The sequence below is a fragment of the Poecilia mexicana genome, unplaced genomic scaffold (genome assembly GCF_051168715.1).
Source record: "Poecilia mexicana isolate PSO_F unplaced genomic scaffold, ASM5116871v1 scaffold_17, whole genome shotgun sequence".
NCBI lineage: Eukaryota > Metazoa > Chordata > Actinopteri > Cyprinodontiformes > Poeciliidae > Poecilia > Poecilia mexicana.
The window spans coordinates 11,706,457-11,734,434 of record NW_028263386.1 but is presented as its reverse complement, the minus strand read 5'-3'; the positions used below and the strand labels follow the sequence as shown (position 1 = coordinate 11,734,434).

At 39.6% G+C, this 27,978-nt stretch overlaps 1 protein-coding gene across 2 annotated transcripts; it reads left to right on the top strand.

Annotated features, from left to right (window-relative positions):
* The first annotated feature begins 19,493 nt into the window (after positions 1-19,493).
* On the top strand, positions 19,494-27,522 carry gata6 (GATA binding protein 6). 2 transcript variants are annotated; one of them, XM_014998300.2, is made up of 7 exons: positions 19,494-19,866; positions 20,299-21,154; positions 21,936-22,108; positions 22,731-22,856; positions 22,945-23,032; positions 23,125-23,222; positions 25,570-27,522. In XM_014998300.2, exons 2-7 carry the CDS (start codon positions 20,326-20,328, stop codon positions 25,729-25,731), a joined length of 1,476 nt encoding a protein of 491 aa, XP_014853786.1. In that variant the 5' UTR covers positions 19,494-19,866; positions 20,299-20,325; the 3' UTR covers positions 25,732-27,522. The 2 variants fall into 2 exon arrangements, with proteins under 2 accessions (XP_014853786.1, XP_014853785.1); XM_014998299.2 differs by having other exon boundaries at positions 19,495-19,866; positions 20,262-21,154.
* Positions 27,523-27,978: the final 456 nt, after the last annotated feature.

Here is a 27,978-nt window from a genome sequence, read left to right as displayed (position 1 = left end):
AATCAATAATCCAGAGTCCATGAGGTTTTTTTCCCCCCCTCATCTCTACTAGTTGGGTTCCAACTCTGTGAAACAGACTCAGATTGACCCTCCAGCCCCCAGAAAAAAAAAAAAAAAAAGAAAAAGTTAATGCCTAACTTCTTTATCTTTGCTTTACAGCCTGGGCTTGTACCTCCAAATCAATACATGATACACAAATAACTCAGGGCTCCATGTTCCAGACTGAGAGTGGTGACGAGTGCTTGAGAGTAAGCTCGCTTCACACCACCTGGCAAACGGTTTGGGGAGGGGGCAGCGAGGGATTGCTTTTTAAACGTCATGCAGTCCTCTGGTGGAGTCAGCATAAAGAGGAACAGTACGAGTCCTGATCAGTTAGCAGTTTGAAGGTTAAAGGGAAATGTTGAAATAACGTGATGCTTTTACAGGGGAGCCTCTGGAGGGAAGTTGCTAAAAGTCTCTTTTACAATTAAATAAATATGTAAAATTAGTTGTATTCATTGTTATTCAGCTTTGACTTTCACAAATCAAAATTCTGATCACAAACTACAAACTGACTTCATCTTTACTCCCCCCCCCCGCCCCAACACTCTTTCTTTTTACCACTCTTCCATAAAGTTTTTTGTCTGTCCTGTCAATAGACTTTTTTCTCCTGAGCTGTGATTCTCTGCAGCTCCTCCAAAGTCACTTCTGAGCTAACATGGATGCTCATGTTTTGGAAGGTTTGCACTTGCGCAAAATTATTTCTGTTTTCATATGATGGATTGAACAGCCCTCTGTGAAACGTTTGTTTTTTGGTCTGTAAAACACGTCTTGATCTCAGTGGGTTTTTATCTGGCCCAACTAATAGAAGATCTGTGTTTATTTATTATTTATTATAATCAATAATAAATGTATTATTTATTATTATTATTATATATCATTATTATAATCATTATAATAATAATAATAATAATAATACTGTTTAGGTCACTCAGTGTCACTTTATAATAGGTTACTTCTGACTTTACTTAGGGGTATCAGAATAAAGGGAAATCTGAGTGAAAGTGACTGCCACACTTTTCAGATTATTATTTCTACAACACCATGCAATTTTTTTAATTTTTTTTTATTTCGGAACTATGCACTATTTCGTGTTGGTTTATAACATTAAATTTCAAATAATAACTTTGTGGTTGCAATGTGACCTAGAGCAAGGCACAATAAATATTTTCAAAGTTTCATAAGAAACAGATAAAATGTCCCCTACTCATCTAATACATAGAAAGTTGATGATGCAGCTGCCTAAATGCGAAAGGCATTTTCATTGCTATCAATTATTTGTTTTTTTTTCCACGTGTCTCCATCATTAAAAGACATTTTCTTGGAATATTTTAAAGCTGCACTGGATGATTTTTTTTTTGTTTTTTTCCCAGAAAATTCCCTCAGTAAATATTAGCAGCACTGAAGGTCTGAACATGCAGCCTGGGAACAGACCATCTGGACCTGGATAGCAGAATAATCCTTTTTTTTTTTCTTCTGTTGCTGAAATGGACAGCTGAAACTGGCCTGATGTTTACAGCAAAGGCCAGCATGCCTATGCTGGACAAGATAGTCGATCACCGTCGCTGTGCGGCACTTTGTCCTTGCGGACCCTGTAGGAAATCAACAGAGAAGCTCCCAGACAGATAAAATGCCACAGAGGAGGTTCTTTTGGCCTAAAGTAGGATACAGTTCCCAAACCAGTGCTGTTGGGAGAGAAAGGAGCATCCACTTAGGGAGGGCAGACATTCCCTGATAGTAGCTGGTAATCTCTGAGGTCGACCCGTCAGTCAGGTCCTGGAGACGGATGACGTGAGGCCCCTGATAGGCTGTCTCCAGAGGAGGAGACAGCAGCCGGCCGAGCGGGCTGCTGGGATGCAGAGCAGGACCCACGAGGCGATGGACGGACTGACGGACGGATGACGGGCCTGGTGGGGGAGCGAGGGAGGGGAGGGAAGGGGCAGCAGAGATGAGCACAAGTTTGGTCAGGGAGGAATGTCAAAGCAGAGAGGTGGAGGGCTGGGGGGGCAGGGGGGGTGTTATGGAGAGGGTCTCCTGATGAGCGAGGAGACAGTTCTTTGCTGGAGATCGTTGCATGGCTGACAAAGTTTACTTAACACCAACCCCTGGGAGCATAGGTCACCAGGGGGGAAGGAGGAGGTGAATGTTCGCCTTTAGCTCAAAGACTCCGATTTTTGTCACAGCAAAAGATCTGGAGGACAGTGGAGGGATGAGAAACACGTACAGCTCGGAATGGCCTGCAGGTTCACACTCTAAAATATGAGACAGCGAAAAAAGAAAAAAAAAAAAATTGCAAGTAAAAGACAACCATATGGCTGCAATAAACAGATGTTGGGATCTGGTACATTATTTTGCATCATACCTCAGAAATGCAACGGCAGCTGTCAAACGTTTCCTTACAAAAACCCACCAGTCTGTCAGTGTGGACTTCACAACGAACCGGCTCTGAGGCATTATGTGATCCAAGTCACGGCAAATTAAGTTTCACATAATATTGCCGTGAAATTTCATGAGAATTGCAGAAAAAAAAAACACAAAATGGTTTTCTCAGAAAATGGTTGTCAGTGTGAATAATTTGTTACGATAGCCGAAAGAAACCGCAAACAAGGAGAGGAATGTGAGCTGAGGCCACTCTGCCTGACCTGATGGGGAAATGGAAATGAAGGTGGAATACAGTGACTTTTACTTTCTATAAGCAGTATAGATCTAATATTTAAACATTTCTAAATAAACAGTAAAATATAGAAGCAAGATTAGTTTATCGCAACTGTATCCTAAACTTTAAACGTCTCATGGAGCACTTTTCAATCCATGTGGTGGATTTTTGAGCAAAAGGTTTGTCACAGTTCAAACCTACAAAACAAGACACTTTTTAGTATTCAAGAGTTATTGACTTAAAAGAAGCTCTGATATTTTTACTGAAAAGTTAATTGCAAGTCAGTTTTGTCTCATTTCAAGTGCGCTAATATATTTGTATTAAAAACTAGATAAACATACCTGGTAAGTAGGGGACATAGCAAACATGTGGAAGAAGATGCTCTGGTCAAAGGCTTTCTGGGCTACATGCATAATGCTGACTGTGACTGAAAAGTAATGTCTGGTTATCAAGCCTAGAGGGTGGCAGCATAATGCTGTGGGACGCTTTTCCTTAAGGAAGGAAAGTAGGTCAGAGTTGACGGGATCATGTACGGAGCTAAATACAGGGCAGTCCTGGAAGAAAACCTGTCAGAAACTGCAAAACACATTTTAATGTGTTAAAATGGCCTAGTCAAAGTCAAGACCTTAATCTATTCCAGAAATTTGTACCCAGGCTGAGGGAATTGATTTTGTTTTCCTTCCGGTCCACAATTCTGCTCTACTTTTTGTTGGTCTCTCCCTTAAAATCTCAATGAAAGGTTTTGAAGTTTTGGTTTCAACGTGACTAAATGTGAAAAACTTTGAGTTTATGAACACTTTTTAACCTTAGTGTTTGCCCATTGCACATCTGCATGCACAAGTGATAATCATAAATCAGGTCTTAGCTTTTTTTTTTTTTTTTCATCAGTGACGTCACCGTTTTGCTCCCATACGCTGCGTTTTTTTTGCCCATAGAGCTGCGACAGAGGTGTACTGTCACTAGGCAACTGACAAAGGCTATCAGTATGACTTCAGTGTGTCAACAAATTCAAAGTAATCCTGAATGAGTAGCGATAGTAATTTGTTTAACGTAAAGATGTTATCATTTCTTCTTTTTTTAACAAGCTTCGCCGTGTTGGCTGCCCTCCGCTTGTCTTTAATCAGTCTTCAGCCTGATGCTGCGTGGTGGATTCCCCCTCTGATCGCAGCTACTGCCCATAACTCCCATTAGATTACAGGGGAGATTTATCGAGCTTGCTTCCGGTTTCCAGATAGGACAGTGACAACACTTATCTCCAGATATTCCCTTATCAAAAGACAATTTAGCAAGAGAAATAGACACAAGCACTGATTTCTTTCCCTTTTTTTTCTTTTTTTACTTTGCAGAGTGCTCTAGCTTTTCCTCCTTAGTACAAGGGTCTATTTGCACTGCACACACACCCTCTGTCTGCATGAATGGAGAGGCATTAATGCTCACTTGATGTCACTACCCTTTGCATGTGCATCGAGCTCATAGAGTTTTAGGAAATCCTGACATAGAGGAGGCATTTTAACTGGAGTCTTTGGATGGTTTTTAAAGAAATTTTTACCTTTTGTCAGAAGTGTTGGTCCTCGTGTTTAGACCGAGCAGCTGCTGAAAGAGGTCACCATGAGGTTATTTTGACCTGCATTTATCAAGCCGATAGGGAGGCTTGTTGTTTGTGTGTGTGTGTGTGTGTGTGTGTGTGTGTGCGTGCGTGCGTGCGTGTGTGTGTTTTTTTGCATGAATTATATGCACATGTTTGCATGCATGTCTCTAAACCGACAGAGATTCAACCAAGGCAGCACGGGTTAATTTTGAGGCCGGGCTCGGGAGTTTTGACAAAGGTTCCTATGTGTGTGAAGCCAGAAGGCCATCTGGGGGAGTCAGCAGGCAGATAGCGCGTACTCCCCGCGCCTGTGACCCTGGAAGGATAGCAGGAAGCAAAGACAATAGGGTCTCACAGAGTTTAAAGGGCTTGCTTCACCAAATGTCTGCTGGCATGCCAGGTGAGGCGATGTGCCCAACGAGCCTCCAGACTGTTTGCTCTGTCCGAGGATGGTCCCTGTAAAAAGGGTCTGCAGGTGCTCGGGGCACCGTGTCTAGAGGCCGCGTTAATGATTAACGCGACCATATAACGCTGTTACTGATTACCGCCTCCCACTCGCCAGACTCCCACTGACCTGAGTCACAGGTAGGAATCCCTCAGAGGTGTGGATTTGTGTGTGTACAAGCTCCCGCGGTGAGGATCCTCTAACACCGGCCCCTCGCCATGCCTGGTGGTGGAAAGCTGACTCCCTTCCCTTGTTATAATTCTTCTTCCTCTTCTCTACCTTCCCTCCCACGTCTCGCAGCAAGTCAGTCAGGCCCCCACTCTAGCCGCATCTTTTTCAAAGACCTTCTCGATGACCTTTATCCTTTTTGCCATAAAAGGCAGACGTGTAAAGACATTTTGTGCAAAGTTAAGTCGAGCTGTGCATGGCAGGTACTTTTACTCTGGGGCGAAGGTCTGAGGTGTAGCCTGCTGATGAATGAGTACATGTAGCTACAACAAGCATGCTGCTGTGGGGGCAACAAGAACATTGTGTTTTGTTTTGTTTTTCTGAAAATCACCTTTTATTGGGTTTTCATGTGATAAACCATCACAAAGCAGAGCATGAGTATGATGCGGAAAGAAAATGATGCATCATTTGTTTTTGATTTTATTGTAAATGAAAACGTAAAAAGTGTTTGCAATCAGCACTTTGCAGAAACACCTATCTCTGTAGATTCTGCAGCAAGGAGCTCTCCTATTTACAGCCGTCTCCAGATGACCTCCAGATTTTCTCTGAGATCTAGCTCTGAACTCCCGATAAAACCTCAATTTTCCTCTCATGAAGTCGCTGTTTTGTTCATTTGGGTCTATTCTTACACTTAGTGATGCTGGAAAACAAAAGTCTTCTCCCGCTTTTAATTGCACACCTGAAGGATTTGAGTGACAAAAAAAAAAGAAAAAAAAAAAAAAGTAAACTCAGAGTATGACGGTGCCGCCATGTTTTAGTGCGGGTGTGGTATATTTTTATTTCCAGTTTGGTTCCATCGGACCACAACACAGTCTCCCAAACGTTTGAGGAGAATTTGGCCAAACCTGAATGCTTTTTGGAAGAAGATGCCTCCATCTGCCTCGACATGAGGGACATACAGTAGAGTGTTTTCACACGTAGAAGACATGCTCTCCAAGTACTATTGACTATCTTCACTGTGCATTTTGCATTCTTCTTCTAACTGATATCTATGTACAATGCAATCCTCCTGACTCTTTATGACCTCTCTGCAAACAATTATATTTGATAAAGGATTCAAATGCAATTCGAACGCCTGTGGGGATGGTCAGACTTTATTTGAGATTAATCAGATGGCAAATGTGAACTCATTAAGATGGAATGCTGAAGCTCAGTCTGAAGGTGCTTGAAAATTTTTATTAATTTAAGAGACTTGCATATTATTAATTCAACACATTCATTGCCTTTTTTTTTTCTTCAAATAAACTGAATGTTTATTCAGGATTTACAGAATCCATCCAAAAACATAGCATGCCTCATTTTAATAGGGATGTGCACTTTTGAGTGGGCGTCTTTATGTGTTTTTGCTCATCTTGTCCTCACACAGTTTTGCATTGTACATTCAATTAACAGATTTGCGATTTGTCCGATCTAGGGGAACAGAATGCTAGAAAAAATATCAAGTTTTCATTTTCAGAACAAAATTTCATCCTCCTTTATTATTCCAGAACCATTAAGTCATTTTTAATCTTCTAAAAGGTATTTATAAGTTGCATAATAACAAAAGAGAGAGAGAGAGAAAAAAAAAAACATAACAATGACAGGAGTGATCTTCAAATCGTCGATGTCATTATCTCGCATTTGTTCTAATGTATCACATGGACGCAGATACTCACTCCTTTTGTCCTCGTCCTGTTATCATGTTACGTTAATCTTGTTTTATGGATAATGTCAAACAGTCCAGACCTCAGACTTGGGCTGATGTCTGCCTGTCTGCAACGCAGCATCTTCAATCTAGAAGGCTGTGTTCTGGCAGATCTGTAAACACTTGGCTTAGTGGAGCCAAAGCCACTGACCAGCATCTATCAAAACAAAGCGCACACGCTGGTCAGGGTTCATCTTTGTGTCGAAGAAAAATAGGGTCAGAGGTCAAACCGGAGGACGGGGCCTCTTTTGAAGTTTAGAGCAGGATTTATCTGCACCTTTGTTTGGAGAGCTCATCAGTCAGTTGCGCTGTTGGCAAAGTCAGACATCAACAGTTTTCCTTCTTTTTCATGTTCATATTCTGACTGTGAAGCTTTAGGTGTGACGGCAAACGTGTTTGCGAAGCAGCTGGTGATGTGGACGTGACTTGGACAGCGAGGGGAAGTCGTGCCAGCTGAGAGCTGAGCCAAAGCTGAATCAGATCGGTCATGTCTTTTTTTGGTCCCTTTTGTTGTGGCCTTCAGTGCAAGTCACAATAAAGGGTTCAACTGTACGTGCTTCAGATCATCTTGATACGGGCTTTTTTTTTTTTTTTATATATGCAACCCAGTGGTGGTCGGAGCAAAAAATTAACTTTTTTGTTAGATATTGTTTTGGTGTTAACAGAGCTGTGAAAAAGTATTCATACTCATTAATATGTTTACATTTTGTAACGTTACAGTCATAAACTTCACATTTTTTTGTGTGTGTGAATTTAATGTGACAAACCAACACGCAGTGTAGCAGTGTGAAATGAAAAAAAACAAAACAACTAACAATAAAAACAACAAAAAATGACACACGGTCTTTTTAGAAAAAAATAAAATAAAAAAGTGAATTTATAATCAGAAATCTTTTCTCTGATGGCCCTAGACATTTACGGTTCCTCCTTAAACCTTGCCCTGGATGAGCCCTTTCCTGTTCTGGCACAACATCTCATACTACTGTTCAGCTTTCTTCAGATTTCCTGGTTGGTTGTAGCTAAAGGTGGTGCTCAGACACAACACTCCAGCTAAAAAAGGTAGCTGGTATGTAGCAGTTCAAATTTGGTTGTACTGACCAAAGTGCATTTTCACACAGAAGTAGAAAGAATCATCTTACTATCGGAAAGAATTAGGTTCGATTTCAGCTTCTCTCCCCCACAACCCACCCACTGCATAACTTAACTGCTATCCTGCAGACAGATTTTCACACTTGAGTTTTGGATTTCTGTATCTGCTCCAGAGTTATGGAGCAGATACAGCAAACGTACATCACATTTTTTCAGATTTGAGTTTACAATTACATGTAGGTGTGTGTTGGTCTGTCACTTAAAATCCTAAGACATTGCAATTATTAAAACTGTCGGATAATGTCAAGGGAAAGTGATGAGTACTTTGGCAAGAATGTGCAATCTTACTGACATTCTCATTTGGCTTTTAAACCAAAGCAGTAAAAATGGTTGTGACGCCCTGTTCTGTGTGTCTAAGCTGCATGTTTTCCCGCCTGCTGAGACAAAAACCAGCCTGGGATAATTTACTCCCACCATGGGCAAATATGAAAACATTGTGAGCCACTGGTACAGTACACACCGTTAGAAAGGGCACAAAGGAAGGTGCTGGACTGGTGGGTTTGACAGCAATCTGATAAAACCATAATTGCAGCATTAAGAATGCATATGTTTTCAGTCAAACAAAAGGCCCTGGTCACACCATAGAAACGGCCTCTCAATGTTTTCATTGTCTGGCGGGTGACTAAAGTGACGGCGAGGGCGACAAAAACCTCAGACTGTGAGTGTATTCAATGTGTGCAGAGAGGGAGTTGTGTGTTGAGTGTGAGGCTGAGACAAAGTGAGCCTGGACGGTCAGACAAGGATAAGCGCCGTGCCGCGCCACAGCCGGGTCCAAGTCTGCTTCAGGTCCAGACTCTTTTGAGTGAAGCTTAAATCTTATCAGATCTCGGGCTTATTTGTTCCTCTCACTGAAAAGCTATATGCATTTTTGGAGCATTTTCTTCCCTTGGAAAGAAAGGCAAACACTATCCACAAAAAGTTAAACCCTGCATTCACAATTTCCTACTATAATTAGACCGTCTCAGTGAATTTATTTGGTATTTTCTTGCAATTGTTATGTGGAACTGAACAAACTGACTCCAGCAATGACTAAAGTGGGAAAAAATTTGAAATGTTTTCTTCCATTAAGCGTTGTCTGGTTTAAACTACTTAAAAAAAAAAAAAAAGATTTTCAAGAGCCACTTTTGCATTGGACTGGTGAGATATTCATATTTTCACAAATATACCATACTAGCTTAGCATTTTTAATTATTTTTCATTTTAAATAAATAAATAGTTAAGACAGAAAAGCAGTGTTGTGTTCAAGACCACCCAACCCGAGACCAAGACAAGACCAAGACCAGAGTGTATCGAGACCGAGACAAGACCAAGACTTTTGGGGTCCGAGACCAAGTCAAGACCAAGACCGAGGGGAGTCGAGACCGAGTCAAGACCAAGACCAGCGGCCCGCGCTACATGACACAATAAAATGTAAAATATGATCGAAATTGCTTCTCAAAATAATCTGAAAGATCCATATTACCATAAAACACCTAGATATTAAATACTTAATACATTTTACCAATATTAAATATTCCATTTATGTGCTAAAATGTGTGGTCTCGTGCCATCCCTAAAAACATAACGCCCTGGACATTTGCCCATATTGCTCATATAAGAAGCCACCACTGTCTGCACCATTAAACATAGCAATTGAGGCAATGCCCTGACGGTAAATAACGCTCACCTACCAACACTGACCAAGGAGCAACAAGCAAGAAGTAACCAAACAGAAGGCGCTCATCGTGACTGTTTTCACTCTCTCTCCCAGTACATGAAGCCAGGTAGTCTGACACCATGGCAGACATTACAGCTGCCACTTTGAACAAAAACAATCAAAAAGCAATGTGCATGCTCTGCGTGCTCTTTCGTTCTTGTGTTTTAGTTATTTGTTAATTTAAATATCAACGTACATAATAAAATAAAATAATGATGCAGTGTGTACACAGAGCATTACAAGAACAAAGAACGGGTGTTCTGTCAGGTCAGATCGTCATATGCTTAGCACAAACTCACGGTGTTCTGTCAGATCAGCATACGTTGTCAGATAGTCGTACGCTTAGCTCAGACATGCATACGCTGTCATTACCATATGATTTTATTTAATCAGCAACATAGAATCATGACGTAGATCATTATTAACAGTTATTAACAGTTGTATGGCATCCAGCTGCAGCCAGACCTGCTTTAAACACACTTTGAAACCACGACAACGCATGTATATCTATCTAGTTATCATATTATGTCATATTATGACAATTTAATTACTTATTTTTGTCATAACTTGTTGCGTATGCTGACAACTCCACTGACGGTCGGACTTAATGCGCATGCGCTGGCATGGTACTCACTGCATGTATGCTATTCTGACAGCGTATGGCTATGTGATAGAACACCGGCTATATCTGTCAGACACGTCATTACCATAAGATTTCATTTAATCAGCAACATAGAATCATGACGTAGATCGTCATACACTTTGTTATTAACAGTTGTATGGCATCCTGACTTAGCGGTTAAGTGAGTTTTACACGGGCGCGTGTTGTAGCTGACTCCAGCTGCAGCCAGACCCTGCTTTAAATACACTTTGAAACCATGACAACACATGTATATCTATATAGTTATCATTGAAAACAATTTAATGACTTATTTTCGTCATAACTTGCTGCGTATGGTGAACTGACAACTCCTCTGACCGTCGAATTTCTTAATGCTTACTGCATGTATGCTATCCTGACAGCGTATGGCTATCTGATAGAACAACGGCTCTCAGTGAGTGACACTCCAGTCCTATCTAATAAGTAAAGAGCCGTGGAGAAGAATCGACTGTTTCTGAATGTCACCTCACTATATTGCAGACTTTTGGACATAGCGTTGTCCCATATATGCGACAAGTCAGTCAACACCTCCGCACAATAATTCAGCACAGTGAGTGATAAAATTTTTCATCACAATGCTTATGTGTCTCTGTACAGCTAGCTTTGATAACATCACGTTAACGGAGCTTACCTTCTTTGAGCTACTTTTCTAAGTGACGAAAAAAGTTAGACATCTGTGAAAGCGAAGCGCTGCTGAGTTAGCTGTGGCCATCGGATTTCTTACTATTTATGCAGCGCTACTATATTACTGACGATTAGACAAACATTTTCTGCCGCTGAGAGGAAACCACCGCGCATGTCATGGAGTGCCGCGCGCGAGTGAAAGGTGGGGAGGGGAGGAGGAGGGAGAGTGAAAGGTGGGGAGGGTGGGGGGAGTAACAGAAACACGTAGTTGCTTGGATTTTAATCGGTGCATTTTGCATCCACTGAAAAGAAAGATGTTAACAAATAAAGTGGACAGAATGCTGTACGTTTAGTGATATTTTCACAGTTGCGGTCTTGACTGGTCTTGAAATAAAATGCCGAGTCCTCAGCGCCCGAGACCGAGACAAGACCGAGACCAAATGCGGTCGAGTCCGAGACGAGACCGAGACCATCAAAAAATGGTCTTAAGACCGGTCTTAAGACCAAGACCAACTTCGAGTACCACAACACTGCAGAAAACAGTCACAGACACAAAATTACATAAAATTGTCATTACCTTTTTAATCTTAAAATTTTTAATTCTTTGAAGCTAATCTGTTTTGGGGTATTTTTGACAATAAAACAAATACAAGATTAAAACCTTACTATTTATTTTTTTTAGTTTGTTTTTGTACTATGAGGCTTCTAAGATCATGAAATTAGAATAACCTAAAGTATTAATGAATTAAATTATGCGGTTAGTGCCAACATATGTTGGCATCCACTACCACTGGCAGGATAGTCAGAATAATTTTGAGCTTGTAATGTTTTATATGATTAATTTTATTTTTTAATCCAAAGCAGACTAATAATTTGATGTGATGTTGAAGTGATTTTAAAACCATGAAGCGATCTTAATCTCAGCCTACTTTATTAATTTTAATAAACAAGTTTTGAGGATGTTTTACTTAGTTCTTCTGTTTAAACACTCAGATGTGTCACAATTTCAAACAAGAACGTGTTAATATCTGATAAAGTTGAAGAAGCAGGTATTCCACCTTCTTCATTATTTCACCCATTCTGGGTAGTGCACAAGAACCACTCAAGGCCTTCAGCATGATGCTGCCACCACCCACCATGCTTGACTCTTGTTGCAATGTTTTCAAGTTTGAAAGTCAAGCCTGAAACAGTATGTATATCTTCAGAGAAAATCCACAAAACAGTCAGTCAGGCTTATACTCACAATTCTTACTTTTTTATTTCAATGAAGTTTTTTTTTTTTTTTTGTGGTGGAAACGGAATAGGTCAAATGCATCACATGATATTCACGTAGAGGACGTAAACGATTGGCTCTGTACTTATAGTTGATGAGGATGTAATAGTCCCTGGCCCTTCAGAGTATCAAGAATTATTCCATTATTCGCCATCCTGCCTCATGATTCAAACTTGTTCTCTGCTTTATGCACACCTTTATGTTGACAGAGCTGCTCCAGTAAGTTAAGCTGATACACTAGATGCTTCGTAGAGTAACCAATGAGCCATGACGGGAGGCCATCATTCAGAGCAGCAGAACCCTGACGTTTGTACGTCCGGTGGAAAGCACCTGGTACCATTTCTATCAGAACAGATACATTCTCCTTCCTTCTCTCTACATCCCATCCCATCTGCCTCTCAGGTCTAAGCGCAACAGTTGGTTGATTGTTTCACGTCCACACCACAATCCGCTCCCCATATCTTCCCAAAGGGGAGCTGCGCCTCAGTAGACCTTGAAAGCATGCGTGGGTCTGCAAGGTCTACCAGCTGCTCCTGTAGCAGCACTCACCCCAGCAGCATCCGCCCGAGACGCCGTGTCCCCCACCCCTCCCCACAGACACCCTTCCACCTCCATCTCCGGTACCCGCTCTCAAACTGTCTCCGCTCTGCTATCAGTGACGTCACCTCACCTCAAGGCTGCTGTCTCTGAGGCCGAGGCTCCAAGCAGCTGATTCAGGGAAAGAAACACAGTGAACATAGGGACCCGACCTTCTCGCCTAAGACAAAACACAGAAAGAGGGGCCGGCTCCACAGCATGGAAACAATAACACAACCTCTGAATCTGCACCAGAGATGAGGCTCTGTTTTTTTTCCCCTGTGTCGGGCACAGAAAGACGTCGAGAAACCTGTGCAAGTGCGCTCGATGACTCTTTGATCTCAAATCACTTACGTCAGATATAACAATGTCGAATTTTACAAATTTGGTTACGTGTTCAGATGAAGGTCAGCTGTCAGATTAAAAGTATTTCGTGAAAACAACATTTAAGAAGGTATAAAACATACCTTTATTAGGACTATATTTCTGTATTAAAAAATGATTTTATGGGTCTGATGTAATAGTCTAATATCAAAGCAGAGGTGGGGAGAATACAAAAAAAAAAAAAAAAAATTACTCACTACTTTGAATACTTTTTGTCAAGTAAAAGTAAAATGTAGGCAATAATTTTACTTAAAATGTTTTAAGTAAAATTAAATATATATTGTATAAAATAAGCTATTTATTGTTGAATAACTGATCATAACATCTGATTTGATAGTTAAAAATGTTGATAGTTTTGTTGAAATTTTGATATTTTAAAGACTAAAATAAAAAACTTAACTACAAAATAACCAACTTAGTCTGAAGAAACACTCCTCTCAATACTGTATGTGTTTCATGGATATTTGGTTAAAAAAAAAAGTTTTTCCATCAGTGAAGCTACTCAAAGTGGATAACCAGAGATTGTACTCCATAAAACTCATTTCTGGCTATAAGAGGACAATTATAATTATAATAGTTATAATCAACAGAAAGAAAAGCTTAAAAACATTAACACTTAATGAATTTTGTTAATAGAACTTATGTACTTTTCAGTAAGAGTCTGTTTTCCTAAAGGCTTATCAACTTGATCCAAATGTAGAAACAATCAAAAAAATTGAACCTTTCATCAGAGTACATTTACATAAGGATTGGAGGTGAAGGGAGAATCCATATTAAGACATAATTAAGATTGCTGCCTTTCTGACTCGACCATTGATGATGACGGATGAGGATGATAATGGATTTCTTCCCAATCATGTTAAAAATCTACAAAATTTTCTTGTTGGCCTTAAAGCAGAGCTAGCAGTTTTTTTTCTTCTTCAATTCACTATTCAAAAAGATATATATTTTGTGAAATAAATCTACAGTTCAAATCTACACATCATTACTTAGACCTGTTCTTGCTGTCATTTTCAAATGAAGATATATATTGCCCATGAAGTTAGATTAATTTTGTTTTCAGAAATATTTCTCTTTTTATTGTTTAATTTTTTTTCACTGTGATATATTTGGAAGAGATTGATCCGAACAAACAGAAGAGATACATTTCATCTGTCATAAATCTTGAAACATGTAAACCTCAATCCAACTTCATGGGCAATGTTAACTGAAAACTGATATTTGGAACTTGGCTTTATTTATATTCAGATTTTGAAGCCTGGAGAAAAATTTATTTTCTTAATGTTGCATGTTACAGTGTGATTTGCTCTGCCTTAGTTTGACATACCAATACTCTATTTGGACTTATCATCCTGATGATACCAGAACGAACATCCTCTATCTTTGTGTTCCCACTAGGGCAGCCTGATTGCTCGCTTTCAGGGGACAAAAGATTACAAATGTACAAATGATTAGTAAACGATTCACGAAATAAAAACAACGTGCAAAACGTTGATGCACGGTCAGAGTCACTGGAGCTAAAGTTTAAAGAGAAGGTCAAGTGAGCCCTGAAAGTCTGTGTCAGCCTGATACGACAGTGTGACGCTAAGGTGATGAATCTAAGAAACAAATAATAGATAAACGCGCCTCCATCACCCTTAGATTACAGTCAAATAAGAAGGAAGGAGCTTTTCTGCTTCATGTGTATGAAGGAAAAATGAAAAACTACACAGATAAGCCATTTGTTTGTGCTGAACAGCGAGAGTGATTGTGTGCAAGATTTCATTTTAGCTACTTCCTAATTCTGAGACACAAACACCTATTTCTTCACACACACACACACGCACACACACGCACACACACACACACACCCACACGCACACACACCTACACGCACACACACACTGTAGGCGGGTAGGTGAGCAGGGCGTTCCGGTGTGGGCGAGTTGAGGAAGCAAGGACGCTTGCATGTCCCAGATGACAAAGGTTGCTTTTACACCTGTCATGACCCGTTTAATCATCTACCACTTCAAACAGGAGAGGCTGGCTGCTCACAGGCCTCCCAGCAGCCTTTGCTCCTGCAGCTCAGGACAGGCCGCCATTGAGTGGACGCACAGGAAGAAACGGGTGTAAAACTTAACTGTGTCTTCCATAAAATGAGAGCAAATACGTCTATGTTTTCAACGCTCCACTGGCGGGGAGGCTGTAAATCTAGGAAGCAGGTTTTTACATTTGATGAGTCACATTAAACATTGAGGGAAATTCACAACTCGTGAAATTTAATGCTGTCTAATCTGGGACGGATTCACACCTTAAATCAAACAAAAAAGCAGTTCTCCATTCATTTTCTGCATTCCATGTTTTCTTTCTTCAGTTGCATTGTGTGGCACACATATTACGCCGTTCTATCTTCACAAGGACTTTGTATTCTCATCCATTCATTTTTCATTCATCCCTGTAGCCTAACCCTAACCCCGCCAGGTCAGTAGCTAATTTTTCTTTTCATCCCAGGGGGTGATATTACTTAAAACTAGAGCTGCATTGGTAAGACTTCTCCTGTCCAATACTGAGTACCATTTATTTTTTTTTTTTAGGTTAATTTTTATATTCATCTTTAATTGATGTAGTGGATTTGAATCCAACTTTGCAAGAAGAAATGACAATATTATTCATTTTTTCATGTAATGTGTGTCTCTTGCAAATGTGCATCTTATTAAACTCACTTGCTACTGCTACTGATTGATGCATTTATGGATCAAAACTGCTGGATGTTCTCAGCATCGATGAGTTCAATGAATGGATGACTGCAAACAGGCAATCAGAAAATATCAATGAAAAATTGGGAGATGGTTATCAGTTGCATTTTTTTTTCTTTCCTCATAACCTGTGGTCCTTTAATTGAACCGTCATATCAACCTGCTAGGTAATTATTATTATTTTTATTTTTTTTGTTAAATTAATCAAACCAAATAGTTCTGATCAAAATCTGTTAAGTATAATTGCCACTACTATTGGTAAACTGATTGGGAACTTATTTATCTATTTATTTTCTGGTAATTGGAGCAGAAAAAAGGGCACACACAACAAATAAAAGAAAACCTGTTTTCTACAGTTCATAAACTCAGATGTAAAGATATGTTCATGGGGATTTTCAAAAAATAATGCATCTTGGGACTTTTGGGTAAAAAATTATCCAAAACAGTTTGGAAATAAATGAAAATCATCCTAAGTAAAACAGATTGTGGCGTCTTTTGCTGAAATTGTGTTTGCTTTCTTTTTTCTTTCTTACTTTCTCTTTAATTTCTTTTTTTTTTGTTTTTGAATCTCATAAATAGGCCACCCAATTACGCCGACAATACAAGCAAATCGATGACTTTAGCCTTTGCAATATTGTAACTTTATCTTCCGTTTCAACAAATTAATGAGAGAAGGTCTCTTTCTCCATGAACATCTTAACTTCTGCGCAGTTCTAAGCGCTCGTAAAAAAAAAAAAAAAAGTTAAAAAATACATGTCGCTACAGAGAGGCTGTTTGTCAGCAGCACCATGTCTTATTTAAAACACGCAATAACAAAACAAGCAGACCAAAGAAAGAAAGAGAGAACAAAAGAAAAAAGGAGTAATTAAGATGATGAATTGGACGTGTTTCCTGCTGCGCGATCGCTCCTCATTAATCATATATTAATCACACATTCTCGTCAGCTGGGCGTATTAAGACGTCCACAATGGCCTTTGCAGTGTGAAGACGGTATTACACATCTAAACTTTAGCGCACAGTTACATAAAACAAAGCACTATCGTTGCATTAGCACTATGGTTTCATTATTTATTATTATTTTTTATTATTATTATTATTATTATTATTATTATTATTATTATTATTATTATTATTATTATTATTATTATTATTATTTTATAATGTTATGTTATTATGTGTGAATATTTTTGACGTAGTATTTGCTCTTACCTTGCCTTCCCTGGATTTTACAGGAGTCAAAAAGAATCAGGCTACAGCGAGCAGAGAGCCGGAGATAATCATTATCAAGTCGGTACATAAAACTCTGACACCTGAAGAGGGTCGGTCATCAGCTCGTTACACCTCCAAGAAAGAAACAAACATTGTTTAGATAAAACCAATCTGCTTCTATAAACAATCGAATAATAATAATAATAATAATAATAATAATAATAATAATAATAATAATAATAATAATAATAATAATAATAATAATAATAATAATGTTATTTATGTTTGTATGTTTTCTATATTTCTATGTTCAGTATTTGTCTAACATTTTAGAATGAATGTTTACAGCAGTTTTAATATCATCTGACACTCTGTGCCCATTTTACTAGACGCCCTGTGGTCAACTGATAAAGATAATTAGATTACAGGCCTGCGTCTCTTCTCCGACAGCAGTCACGAAGGGCCGCTGTGCGCGGATAAAGTGGAGACAGGGCGGCGTCCTGCCACTTCTCCTACTCCTCCTCCTCCTGCAGGCTCGGTGTGTCAGAGCAGCAGCACACTTTGACATCTCTGCGAAAAAAAACAAAAAAACACCTCATTCATCAACGCAACGAGCTAAAGAAGTGTGAGAGAAAAAACTGAGAGATGGGAGAGAGAGAGAGAGAGAGAGAGAGACGACGGGGTTGTGTATTCTGTCACCTCCCTGACAACTGCGCGCTGAGTCGATGGGAGACGGTAGTGGTTATAGTTTGGTTTACTCTCCTTGATTAAATCTGGGCCTCACCTAAAACACGTCAGGTTGTAACAGAACTGTCAGATCCTTGGTCGCATCTGATAAAAAAAAAAAGCTTACTGAGTGTGTCAGATTCGCTTCCACTTTAAAGGCACAGAGAAAAATGTACAACTTCAGAGGGAGACGGGCCTCTTTTCTCCACTCAGAAGCAATAACAGAAGCAGTGCTGCTGCACAAAAACATGCTCTACCAGAAGTAGCTATGCACATTATTTTACTTATTTAAAAAAAAAATTATTAACATTATGTGTGGACACATAATGTGTGCTGGTCGAATAAAATAAACTGACAGTATACTAGTCTGAAATAGCCCATGTAATGTGATAATAGACTATGGCGCCTATACTTCAGGCGTCATTTCTAAATCCAGAGCCGGCACATCGTTCTTTGAGGCCCCAGTCAGAATTTCACGTGGGTTCCCCACTTCCAGGTAAACCAATGCTTACGTTATTTATTTGTTTATTTGGCTGTGTATTATTGTGAAGCGTACGTTGGCCACTTACTAAATGATGGCTTGATGATGAATAACTTTTATTGACATATTTGCCAGTTGTACACAAACCTTCACCGATGAAGCAGCTTGTCGGAGCTCAGAAAACATGTCATGCTCACTGCTGTCTGCTGTATGCGAATCAACGGATAACAGAATGTTTTATGGGATTGCTTGTGAACACAACAGCCTGTTGTCACAATACAGGGTTGTCATGTTTGGATGGCATCAGACATAATTCCCAACAAACAGTTCAAATAGCTAGTATAAAATTAATTACTGATAGATAAATAAATAAATAAATAAATAAATAAATAAATAAATAAATAAATAAATAAATAAATATCCAGCTGAGAAGAGGTGGGCCCCTTTTAGGGGTTCAAATAATTTTGGACCGGGCCTGTGGTAGTTAACACAGTTTGACAACATGGCAGGTATTAGTAATAGTAGTTCCCTGCAACTTCCGGCTTGTAGAGCCTTTATTAGCAGTAGCATAGCTATCGCCATTTAGTCTCTCTCGGCGAGGCACGTGTTAACAAAACACGCTGAACGGCTCAGCGTGTTGGTGAAAGCGGACTGAAAAACACCGGTAAACGAAGAGAGAATGATTTAATTGACACCTCATCGCTTCTTTCTTTTTCATCTTCTTTCTCGATCACTTCACTCATCATCACGATGTATATTCCAGCTGAGCGAATCATTGCGGGTCAAAGGGACATACAGGGAGCAGTTAACAAGTTTGTGCGTCCTGAAAAGCTGCTTAATCCTCTCAGAGCGCCTTGAATAAACCAATTAATTAGGAGTTATTGATTAACGTGATGAATACAGAGTGGAAATACAAACCTAGAATTAGTTCTTCGCATTAGTATTTCTTTGCAGTTTGACTCCATTTGTAAAGACGATATATAATTTGTAGATAGATAGATAGATAGATAGATAGATAGATAGATAGATAGATAGATAGATAGATAGATAGATAGATAGATAGATAGATAGATAGATAGATAGAAAACGCAGTTTTACAGCTCATTCAGATATGAAATAATATAAAGCCTCCATATACGATTTAAAAAATAAATTATGGTAGGTGGATGAAGAATCCAAGTCTACCATAATTTATCTGACGATTTTAAAACAGTTACATTTCTGCAACAATGCGTTACATTAAGTTTAATATAATATGATGTCGTACAGCAAAATAAACGTTACCAGACTTTACATGAAAAAAGAATTAAACATTCTATCGCTTAAAAAATAATTATAGTAATAATCAAGCAGGTTAATGAGTAAAAAAATAAAAACGGAGACTCAATCTTTAACCTCTCTCTGATTGCATCTTGAATTCAAAGTTTTAGTCGCGATCGAGTTTCTCTTTTCCCCGGCCTCTCGGTTGTTTCTCGGTGTGATTGATTGGAGGAGCTCACAGGCTGGCACCCCTACCGAGTTCCCAGCAGCTCCTCCGCGGCAACCTGATTGGTCCTCCCCCTTCGGCCGCCGCCGCTGGAAGCGCCTCCCCTCATAAACCCAGTCAGAGCGCACCGACGCTTCCCATTACTCCCAGGAGAAGAAGCAGCAGCGGCAACAGCAGCAGCGCAGTATTGAGAAACTTCAGCGACTTTATGGCAAACAAGTAGAAGGTACAGGCGTCTTGTTGCGTGTTTTTTTTTCTTTTATCCCTTTTCTTTCTGTCTCCTCATTTGGGTTCAAACATCCGACCGAGTTGGTGAGCGCAGCGGGAATGAACTCATCATTTCGGGGGTATTGTTTTATCGCTCGGCCCTTATCTCTTTTAAGGTCTTATCAAACGGTTATCTCTGTTGCTGTGAAGACATATTGCGTTTTGTTTCCTATCTGCGATGTGGGTAAACTTGTGAGTGGGAGTGGAGCTATTTGACACGGATGAACCTTTTACGGGCGCTTGATGTTCGCACAGCAGTCATTGCAGGATGACCCTAATATTACTTTAAAGGATGGATTATAATTTGAAATCTACTTGATGGTTCCCTTACACTTTCATTTCTTTTTCTTACAGGGTACACTGCCCTCTGATAGTTTTTTTTTTTTTTTAGTACTTTGTGTATGGAAAGTGCTCCTGGATGGACCTGGGTGAAAACAGCTGGTCCATGGTCAAGCGAGAAGTTTCCAGCAGCCCAGGCTCGCCGGCCGAGCAGAGCTACCTGCCCGGTGACAGCAGCAGGAGGGACGGGCCCACGCCTCCGAGCGAGCTCGACGCTCTGGGCCACCGCCGCCCGGACGGCAGGTCGCTGCATCCCTACCTTCACTTCGGACATCACGGCAACGCTGCGACCGCCGGCGAGGACATCCCGCTGTTTACGGACTTGGATCAGGGGAGCAAGCTTGTTCTCTCCGCCGGAGCGCACAAGGCAAGCCTGCTGGTGGACCCCGCCGACATGTACCAAACTTTGGCAATCGCCGCAGCCCAGAGCCAGACTGGATATGATTCCTCCACCGCTGGTTACATGCACTCCAGCCCAAACTCCCCGGTCTACGTGCCCAGCTCCCGGGTGAACCCGATGATTTCCAGCCTCTCCTACCTGCAGGCCGGTGGTTCCGCGCAGGCCGGCCACGCAGTCTCCAGCCATTCGGTGTGGTCGCAGTCCACCCCGGAGAGCCCGTCGTCGTACAGCGCAGGAAGCCCACACACCTCCAGCCGGTACCATTATCCTCCGAGTCCGCCCATGAACAACGGGACACCCAGGGACAGCAGCTACACAAACACGCTGAATGTGAGCAGCAGGGACCAATACGGCCTCTCCCGACCCCTAAGTGGGACCTACGCTAACCCATACTCCCCTTATGTGGCACCTCAGCTGCCCTCACCTTGGACCGGGGGACCTTTCGATAACACCATGCTGCACACTTTGCAAAGCAGGGGTGCGCCTTTGATTAGAGGTCCAAACGGAGGTAAGAGAAAAATGCAAGCGATGATGATGATAACGTTTAAAAAAAAAACATGATTAACGTTGCATAAATGCTTGAAATGAAGCCAAATAGAGAAAAAGTTATTGGTCTGGTGAAGACGGTCAGAAAGGTCTCAGATGGGGTGACCTGTTGAGGGCTACTGGGAATGTTGGGGGTCAGACCAAAACGAAAACGGAAGGACTTCTATAATGTTGTGGGTAGGACTGGGGGTCTTGGGTATTAATTCAGTCCAAAAGAAAAAAAAAAAAAAGAAAAAAAAAGTTAATGAATAAATAAGAAAAAAAATAAATGTAATAAAGATATTACAACATATCGCACCTTATTCATTCTATTTACAGCATATGTTCACAAGAAATATAATCTTAATGTACTTTAGTGGATAAGACATTTTAAATTCTCCCACCCCACCCACCATTTGTTGTCATTCTTATTATGTGTGGGCAACAGTTAGCATACTATAATAATAATAATAATAATAATAATAATAATAATAATAATAATAATAATAATAATAATAAACTGTAGTCATTGATCAACGGTTAAATTGTGTACATTTATTTAATTTGTACGTAAACGTTCTTTTTTTTTATTTAGTCAAATTTTACTTTGGATTCTGCTATCGTATATAATATTGCCCGGATTTCTGAATTACGAATTATTATTAATAATAAAAAAATCTATTTTAAAAATAATTAAAATAAATATATTTTAACAATATTAAAATAAACGCGTGCTTTCTTTTAACCTTTGCGTTTCTGCTCAGTTTCAGATATCCTGGACGACATGGCGGAGAGCAGGGAGTGCGTGAACTGCGGCTCCATCTCCACGCCGCTGTGGAGGCGCGACGGCACGGGCCACTTTCTCTGCAACGCCTGCGGCCTTTACAGCAAAATGAATGGCCTGAGCCGGCCATTAATTAAACCGCAGAAAAGGACGGTAAGGAGACAGACAGACAGGGGCGCCGCCTGAGCACTCAATTTCCTGCCTAATTGTCCCGAACAATTCCTGGAGGTCATCGCGAACGATGAAAGCAAAAATAGTTATCCGTTCACGGTTTAGTCTTGTTTCGTTGTCAAATAAATAAGATGTTAGGAAATGTACTTTTAAAGTAAATCGCTTGAGCTGATCAGCACCGTTCATCTCAAAAATAATCTCCAAATTCCCCAAAGCCTGTTGCTCCTTTTGCGCAAATGGTTTGTTAAACTATGCGCAAATTGAATATATTTTGCCAACCTAATCGAGACATATCACTTGAATTTTTTTTAAATCATGAAGTATGTTTGACAATTTAATCTAATAGAGACAAATACTTCCTAGTACCATTACGGTTAGTTTTCACAGGGAAATTAGATGTCACGTACCGAGCTCCTTGTGAAGTAGCATGCTGTTAAAAGACGTCCACTTAAAGGGCATATCACAATAGAAAATCTATTTTTGTAAGGAAATTGGGTCTGAATGGGCTAAAGTGCCATTTTAATGGAGAACGGTGATTTTCTTCACAGTTGAAACAATAAAATAAAAATAAATAAAATGATTTATTTTCTATGTGTACCACAAGTCAACCTCCAGAAGAATCGGCCTCTCCTGCGCAAACTGTCAGACCAGCACAACGACCTTGTGGCGCAGGAACGCAGAAGGAGAACCGGTGTGCAACGCGTGCGGACTCTACACTAAGCTTCATGGAGTGAGTTCAATTATATTTAAACATTTCCCTTAAATCCAACTAAAACCCTTCAATTGATGTTAAATTTGCTCCTTCTGGCACAATTCAGGTACCTCGACCGCTCGCCATGAAGAAAGAGGGAATCCAGACACGAAAAAGAAAACCTAAAACTTTGAGTAAAAACAAAGGCTCCTCGGGTGAGATTTTAGCTGGTGTTTTTCCCCTGCGCCTACGCTTTAGGCAAACTGTTAAACCATGTGTAATAATGTAGTTATTGTTTCTGTGACAGGCACCAACAACTCTGTCTCCATGACTCCCACATCCACCTCCTCATCCAATTCTGAAGACTGCTCCAAAACCAGCTCTCCCTCTGCACAAGTGTCAGGGGTAAGATCCTTTTTTTTTTTTTTTTTTTTTTTTTTTTTTTTTTTTTTAACTTATGCTGTCTTGACAGTGTAGACAAGCTGCATGGAGGATAGTGGCTGCATGAATGCAGCCTTTGGAGAGCCCCTACTTTAGCATTCAGAATATAATAGATACACAAAGAGATTTGAACAATATTTTTGGGGAAAAATAAGGATTACATTTTCATTTATTTTGCAAACACGCCTCACAAATCAAATTTGTGCTTAAAGAATCTCTGCAATTAAAATACAATTTAAAAGAATAGGACCCTCTCTGACAGAATGGTGCCCTGGGAGCGAAGCCCTACCATAAACAAACTGGACACTGATGTGTCTGGTTGCCTTACTTTGTTGGGCCAGCTTTAACTCTATGAAATTGGGAGAGAGAGATTTTCACCGTGTTGCAAATTTGTTTGTGATACGTTAAAACTGTATTTAGATCAGGCTACAAACAGGCACAATGGGTGGAAATAATTATTGGGGATACAAAAAAAAACTGGACACAACTTCAATACGGTGAATGTAGTTTTTTAAAAAAGTAGCATAATAGTCCATCACTTAAAATTGTATTAGTCAGATGTCTCAAAACCACATATTTTGTGCAATGCTGCTAAAAGCATCAGGGTGATGCATGTATACTTAAATCGTGTGTCACCATTTTACAATACATATGAACTTCACATTTCTCATCAACTGATGCTTTTTTCTTTCCCAGTTTGCTTAATGCAAACTCACATGTTAGGTTTTCACAAAAAACACAATTTAAATAGGCTTCTGTTATTAATTGTATTGTATTTGTGGCTATAGCAACATAACAGCATTATGTAGCAACATAACAGCAGAATTTATTACAGTGGCGCTCTTAAATAACCCATAAAAGCGCAGGGTTGAAGGTAAACTAACTGTGAAATAAAGTTTCCTTTCAGATGACATTTTGGGTTTTTAATCCTTTGAAAAATAAAGAGTTATTGGGACTAGTATACGTTAAATTTATGAAGTTGTTTATTCACAATTCAGATTTTAAATGTACACAGAAGACTTTTCTGTAAAACAAACCACTCTTTTATTATTTATTTGTCACCTTAATAGCAACAGGCCATGGTTAGTTTTTGATTCTCTTGCCATTTCTGTTGTAAAATATCATTTAATTAAAATACAATTTATGATCCTAAAAATAAGCTTCATTGGTCACCTGTGTCTGGTGACATCACATAAGGCATAAAACAGCTATTCAGGTTTTTATTATTTCTTATTGTCTCATTAAAAGAGAAAAAAAGTTTTTAAATTAAATCTCCTATTAAAAAGGTGCTAATGTGTTCTGTTAACAGCTTATCCACTTGAATCTTGTGCCTTCATCTCAACCCAGATATACACAAAGCACAATTAGCTGTTTTATTCTCTGTTGTACTTCTGAAAACGTTTCTAAATTATTAAACCTGTCAGAGGAAACACGTATTTCATTATCCAGATGGGTTTTCTTTATCAATGCCCAGGTGCCAGTGAGCAAGCTTATTTAAGTAGCTGCTAACAGTAACCAATAAACCAAAAGAGATGGGCAGTAATTTTGTAAATCGAGTAAACATAGGAACTGTACAGAGTGTGATAAAATTCACAATGCATGAATGGCTGTTATGTATCTGCTAATTTAATGTAATTTTCAGAAATATGTTGTTTTACTCTTTTACTTACATCAACAACTATGGATAGAATTACAACAAAAATACAACCATAAGCCAAGTCACTATAGTAACACAACTAAACTCCTATGCATGTGAGAAATCACTGGCAAATTAGTTCAAATACAGCATGTTTCTGTGTTCTGCAGGTATTTCAACAGCTGTTACTGAATTAAAGTTAAAACAATAACTGAATTGCAGTCAGGTTAGTTTAAAATTACACACGTGTTTGAAGCCTGTCATTTCAATATTATGTTAAGGGCTGATGTTCAGAGGGGCCTGAGGAGTTTGAATATTGGTGAATGTTTGCTCTGTGCTAAGATAATAATGAATAACCAGATGAAAGACCTATTTTTATTTTTTGAAGTGAGGGTTAATAATTAAACAGGTAACTATACCTAGGTTGCTTTAAAATGTAGAGCTTTATATATATCAAAACCTACTCTGGATAATGATGAAGTTCTTTTTACATTAAGTAGATTTGAGATGTTTACACTTGAACTATTTTGTAAGCAAAGTTTGTTGGATCCAGCCTGTGAAGTGTTTCTCAGCAGAAGTCGACTGTATCTCTGACCTATACTTATCTCTCTCGAAATTAGTGCTATACATTTTGAATAACGTTCCCAGCTGACATTGCGTTCGCTGCTGTTGCAGGTCAGCTCGTCCGTGCTGCCGGCCTCTGGGGAGGGAGCCGGCTCGGGCTCTGCGGTGAAATACCCTGGACAGGACAGCCTGTACACCAGCGTGGGCCTGACCCAGTCGTCAGATGTAGCTTCAGTGAGGGGGGAACCCTGGTGCCCCATAGCTTTAGCCTAAACACTCAAAGGTTTTGTGTGTGTGGACAGAAATCCCTGACCTCTCCCCCGTTCTTTCTGGACGCTGCGGCGTGGATGTACCTGGAGGACGGTGTTTGCTCCCTACCACCACCGTTCGGCCCCAGCAAGAAGAGTCCGACATGAGGGGAAAACGATGGAGAGACGAGCGTCAGTCACGGCTTAAACCTTGATCTGTGTGTGGAATATCCGGGATTGGTGCTGGCGTCTTGCAGTCAGTGGAAATGTCAGGCCGGACAATCAGTCAGGCGGCCTGCGCAGGATGGTTTTAAGCCTGTTGTTCACTCTGATCTCTCCCGTCAGGGGTTCTTCAAAGAAAGCCATCGTGTACATAACGGATTTCCTCTCTACAGAAAACACTGCTGATTGGACACGAGTGCTTGATGAGGCACTGAGGACATTTAGATTGTTCTTCTTTTTTCTCCCCACAACTGGAATCATGCCATAAGTGCTGAGATGACTTTGATGAATCAAAATAATAAAAAAAAATATATATATATATATATATATTTATAAATCTCCAATTGTTGAGAACGTGGCTATGATTGTTAATAAAGATATCAATATAGAGCAGATGTTAAACCATTCTGATGTCTTTTTTTTATTTTTTTTAAGTGTTTGTTGGATCTGCACGTTTTCCATTGAAAGCTCTTACTGCTTATGTTGAAAGTAGTTTGGTTAAAACAGGGTATAAATGTCAGTGTTTTTTTTTCTTTAATAATTTACTTCAAAACATACAAATTATCGATTCCTTCTTGTTTTATGTATTAAAATGTTGTCAGCTACAGAGAGGAGGAAGGTACTGTTCTTAAAAGATGTTTGCATGCAATTGGATGTTGTGTTTGAACAAAGCTCAGCCGGCATAACTAAATGGCTGCACTACCTGACTCAGCATAAAATTTACACGTTTTGCAATTCTCTACTGTTTCCTCATTTTCAGCACAAAATTAGAAAAAAAAAATTTAGAGAGCGCAGTCACTGAACTTCTTCATGATTAATTATTATAGTGAATTTAAAATGAGCCAATAGAAGATCCTGTGATTTATTTTTAAGAAACAAAATGGCTGGGATCCAGAGCCAGCCCAAGGCATAAGCAAGACAAACCCCTGCAGAGGGCTCCACAACCAACAGGAGGCTGCTGGGAGCTCAAAAGCCATGCATCAGTGCTATTTGTGCAAATTTGTAATGTTTCAAGTGTTTTATGCAACTGAATGTAGCCAGATTTTTTTTTCCTGAGTAAAATGTATTGTTTGCCCTCCACCTTCATACAAAAAAAAAAACAATCACCTGGACTGCAGATGTTACATAGCAAAGGTTATGTCTAATATCTAATTGCTATGACATGGTAGCTGAAATATCAACTTCTGTTCAGAGCCGCTCCCCTGTGTCTCAGAACGGCCTTGGACCGGCTCTGCTGCGATCACATTTCTGCTTCCCGAAAAGAATTGACAGCCTGAGAAGTTTTTTGGATCTTTGTCATTGTTTGTGACTATTCTTGCTAAAGAAAAAAAAAACAAAAAAAAAAAACAAATTCAATTAATTCTAAAGAGACTGAATCCTGGAGGCCGTCTCTTGAGTTTAATGTAAGCTTCGCCCCTTTCCAGAACTTGTTCCATTCTTGCAGAGATCTTATCATTCCCTCCCCTGAACGTATTTATTTCTTTGAGTACCAGGCTCGCTTTTACGTTTCATGTTTTATTTTTTTTCTGGAACATCATGAGAAATTATTATATTTAAATCCAGTCCAATAAATTGTTCTGATGAAGCAAGTAAATTTAGTGTTTGTTTGAAAAGAAGCACACTATTTTAAGGGCAAAGCGTCAGAGATGGGAATTTATGGAGGGAGCCGTGGTGTTGGACATTCAGGCATTCCTTATGACTCACCCATGTCCATGCTTTCACTCCCTGTTTCTGTTTTGACGGACGAAAGCTTTAACTTATTAAATCTTTTTAAGATTAACTAATGGAAGGACAGAATTTTTTTTTTTTTGATAAATCTAGTTGTAAAAAATTATCTCTAGCCAAAAACATAAAAATTGAGTTTTTGTCCCTCATTTCACTTCTTGTTCTATTTAATTAAAAAAAAGACTTTATTCCTACTGAAAACCCTTTCACCCCAGAGTTTTCTTTCCCCACACATTTAACAAAAAGTTTGGGGGTTTTGACGTTGGGATTTGTTAAAATGTTAAAAGTAGTCAATATCTTAGCTGCAGTAAAAATTATTTACTTT

Coding starts and splice junctions, on each gene's coding strand:
- gata6 (XM_014998300.2), top strand. CDS start 20,326: ATGGACCTGGGTGAAAACAGCTGGTCCATGGTCAAGCGAGAAGTTTCC. Junction 22,109..22,730: donor TTAAACCGCAGAAAAGGACG/GTAAGGAGACAG, acceptor GTGTACCACAAG/TCAACCTCCAGAAGAATCGG. Junction 23,033..23,124: donor TAAAAACAAAGGCTCCTCGG/GTGAGATTTTAG, acceptor TTTCTGTGACAG/GCACCAACAACTCTGTCTCC.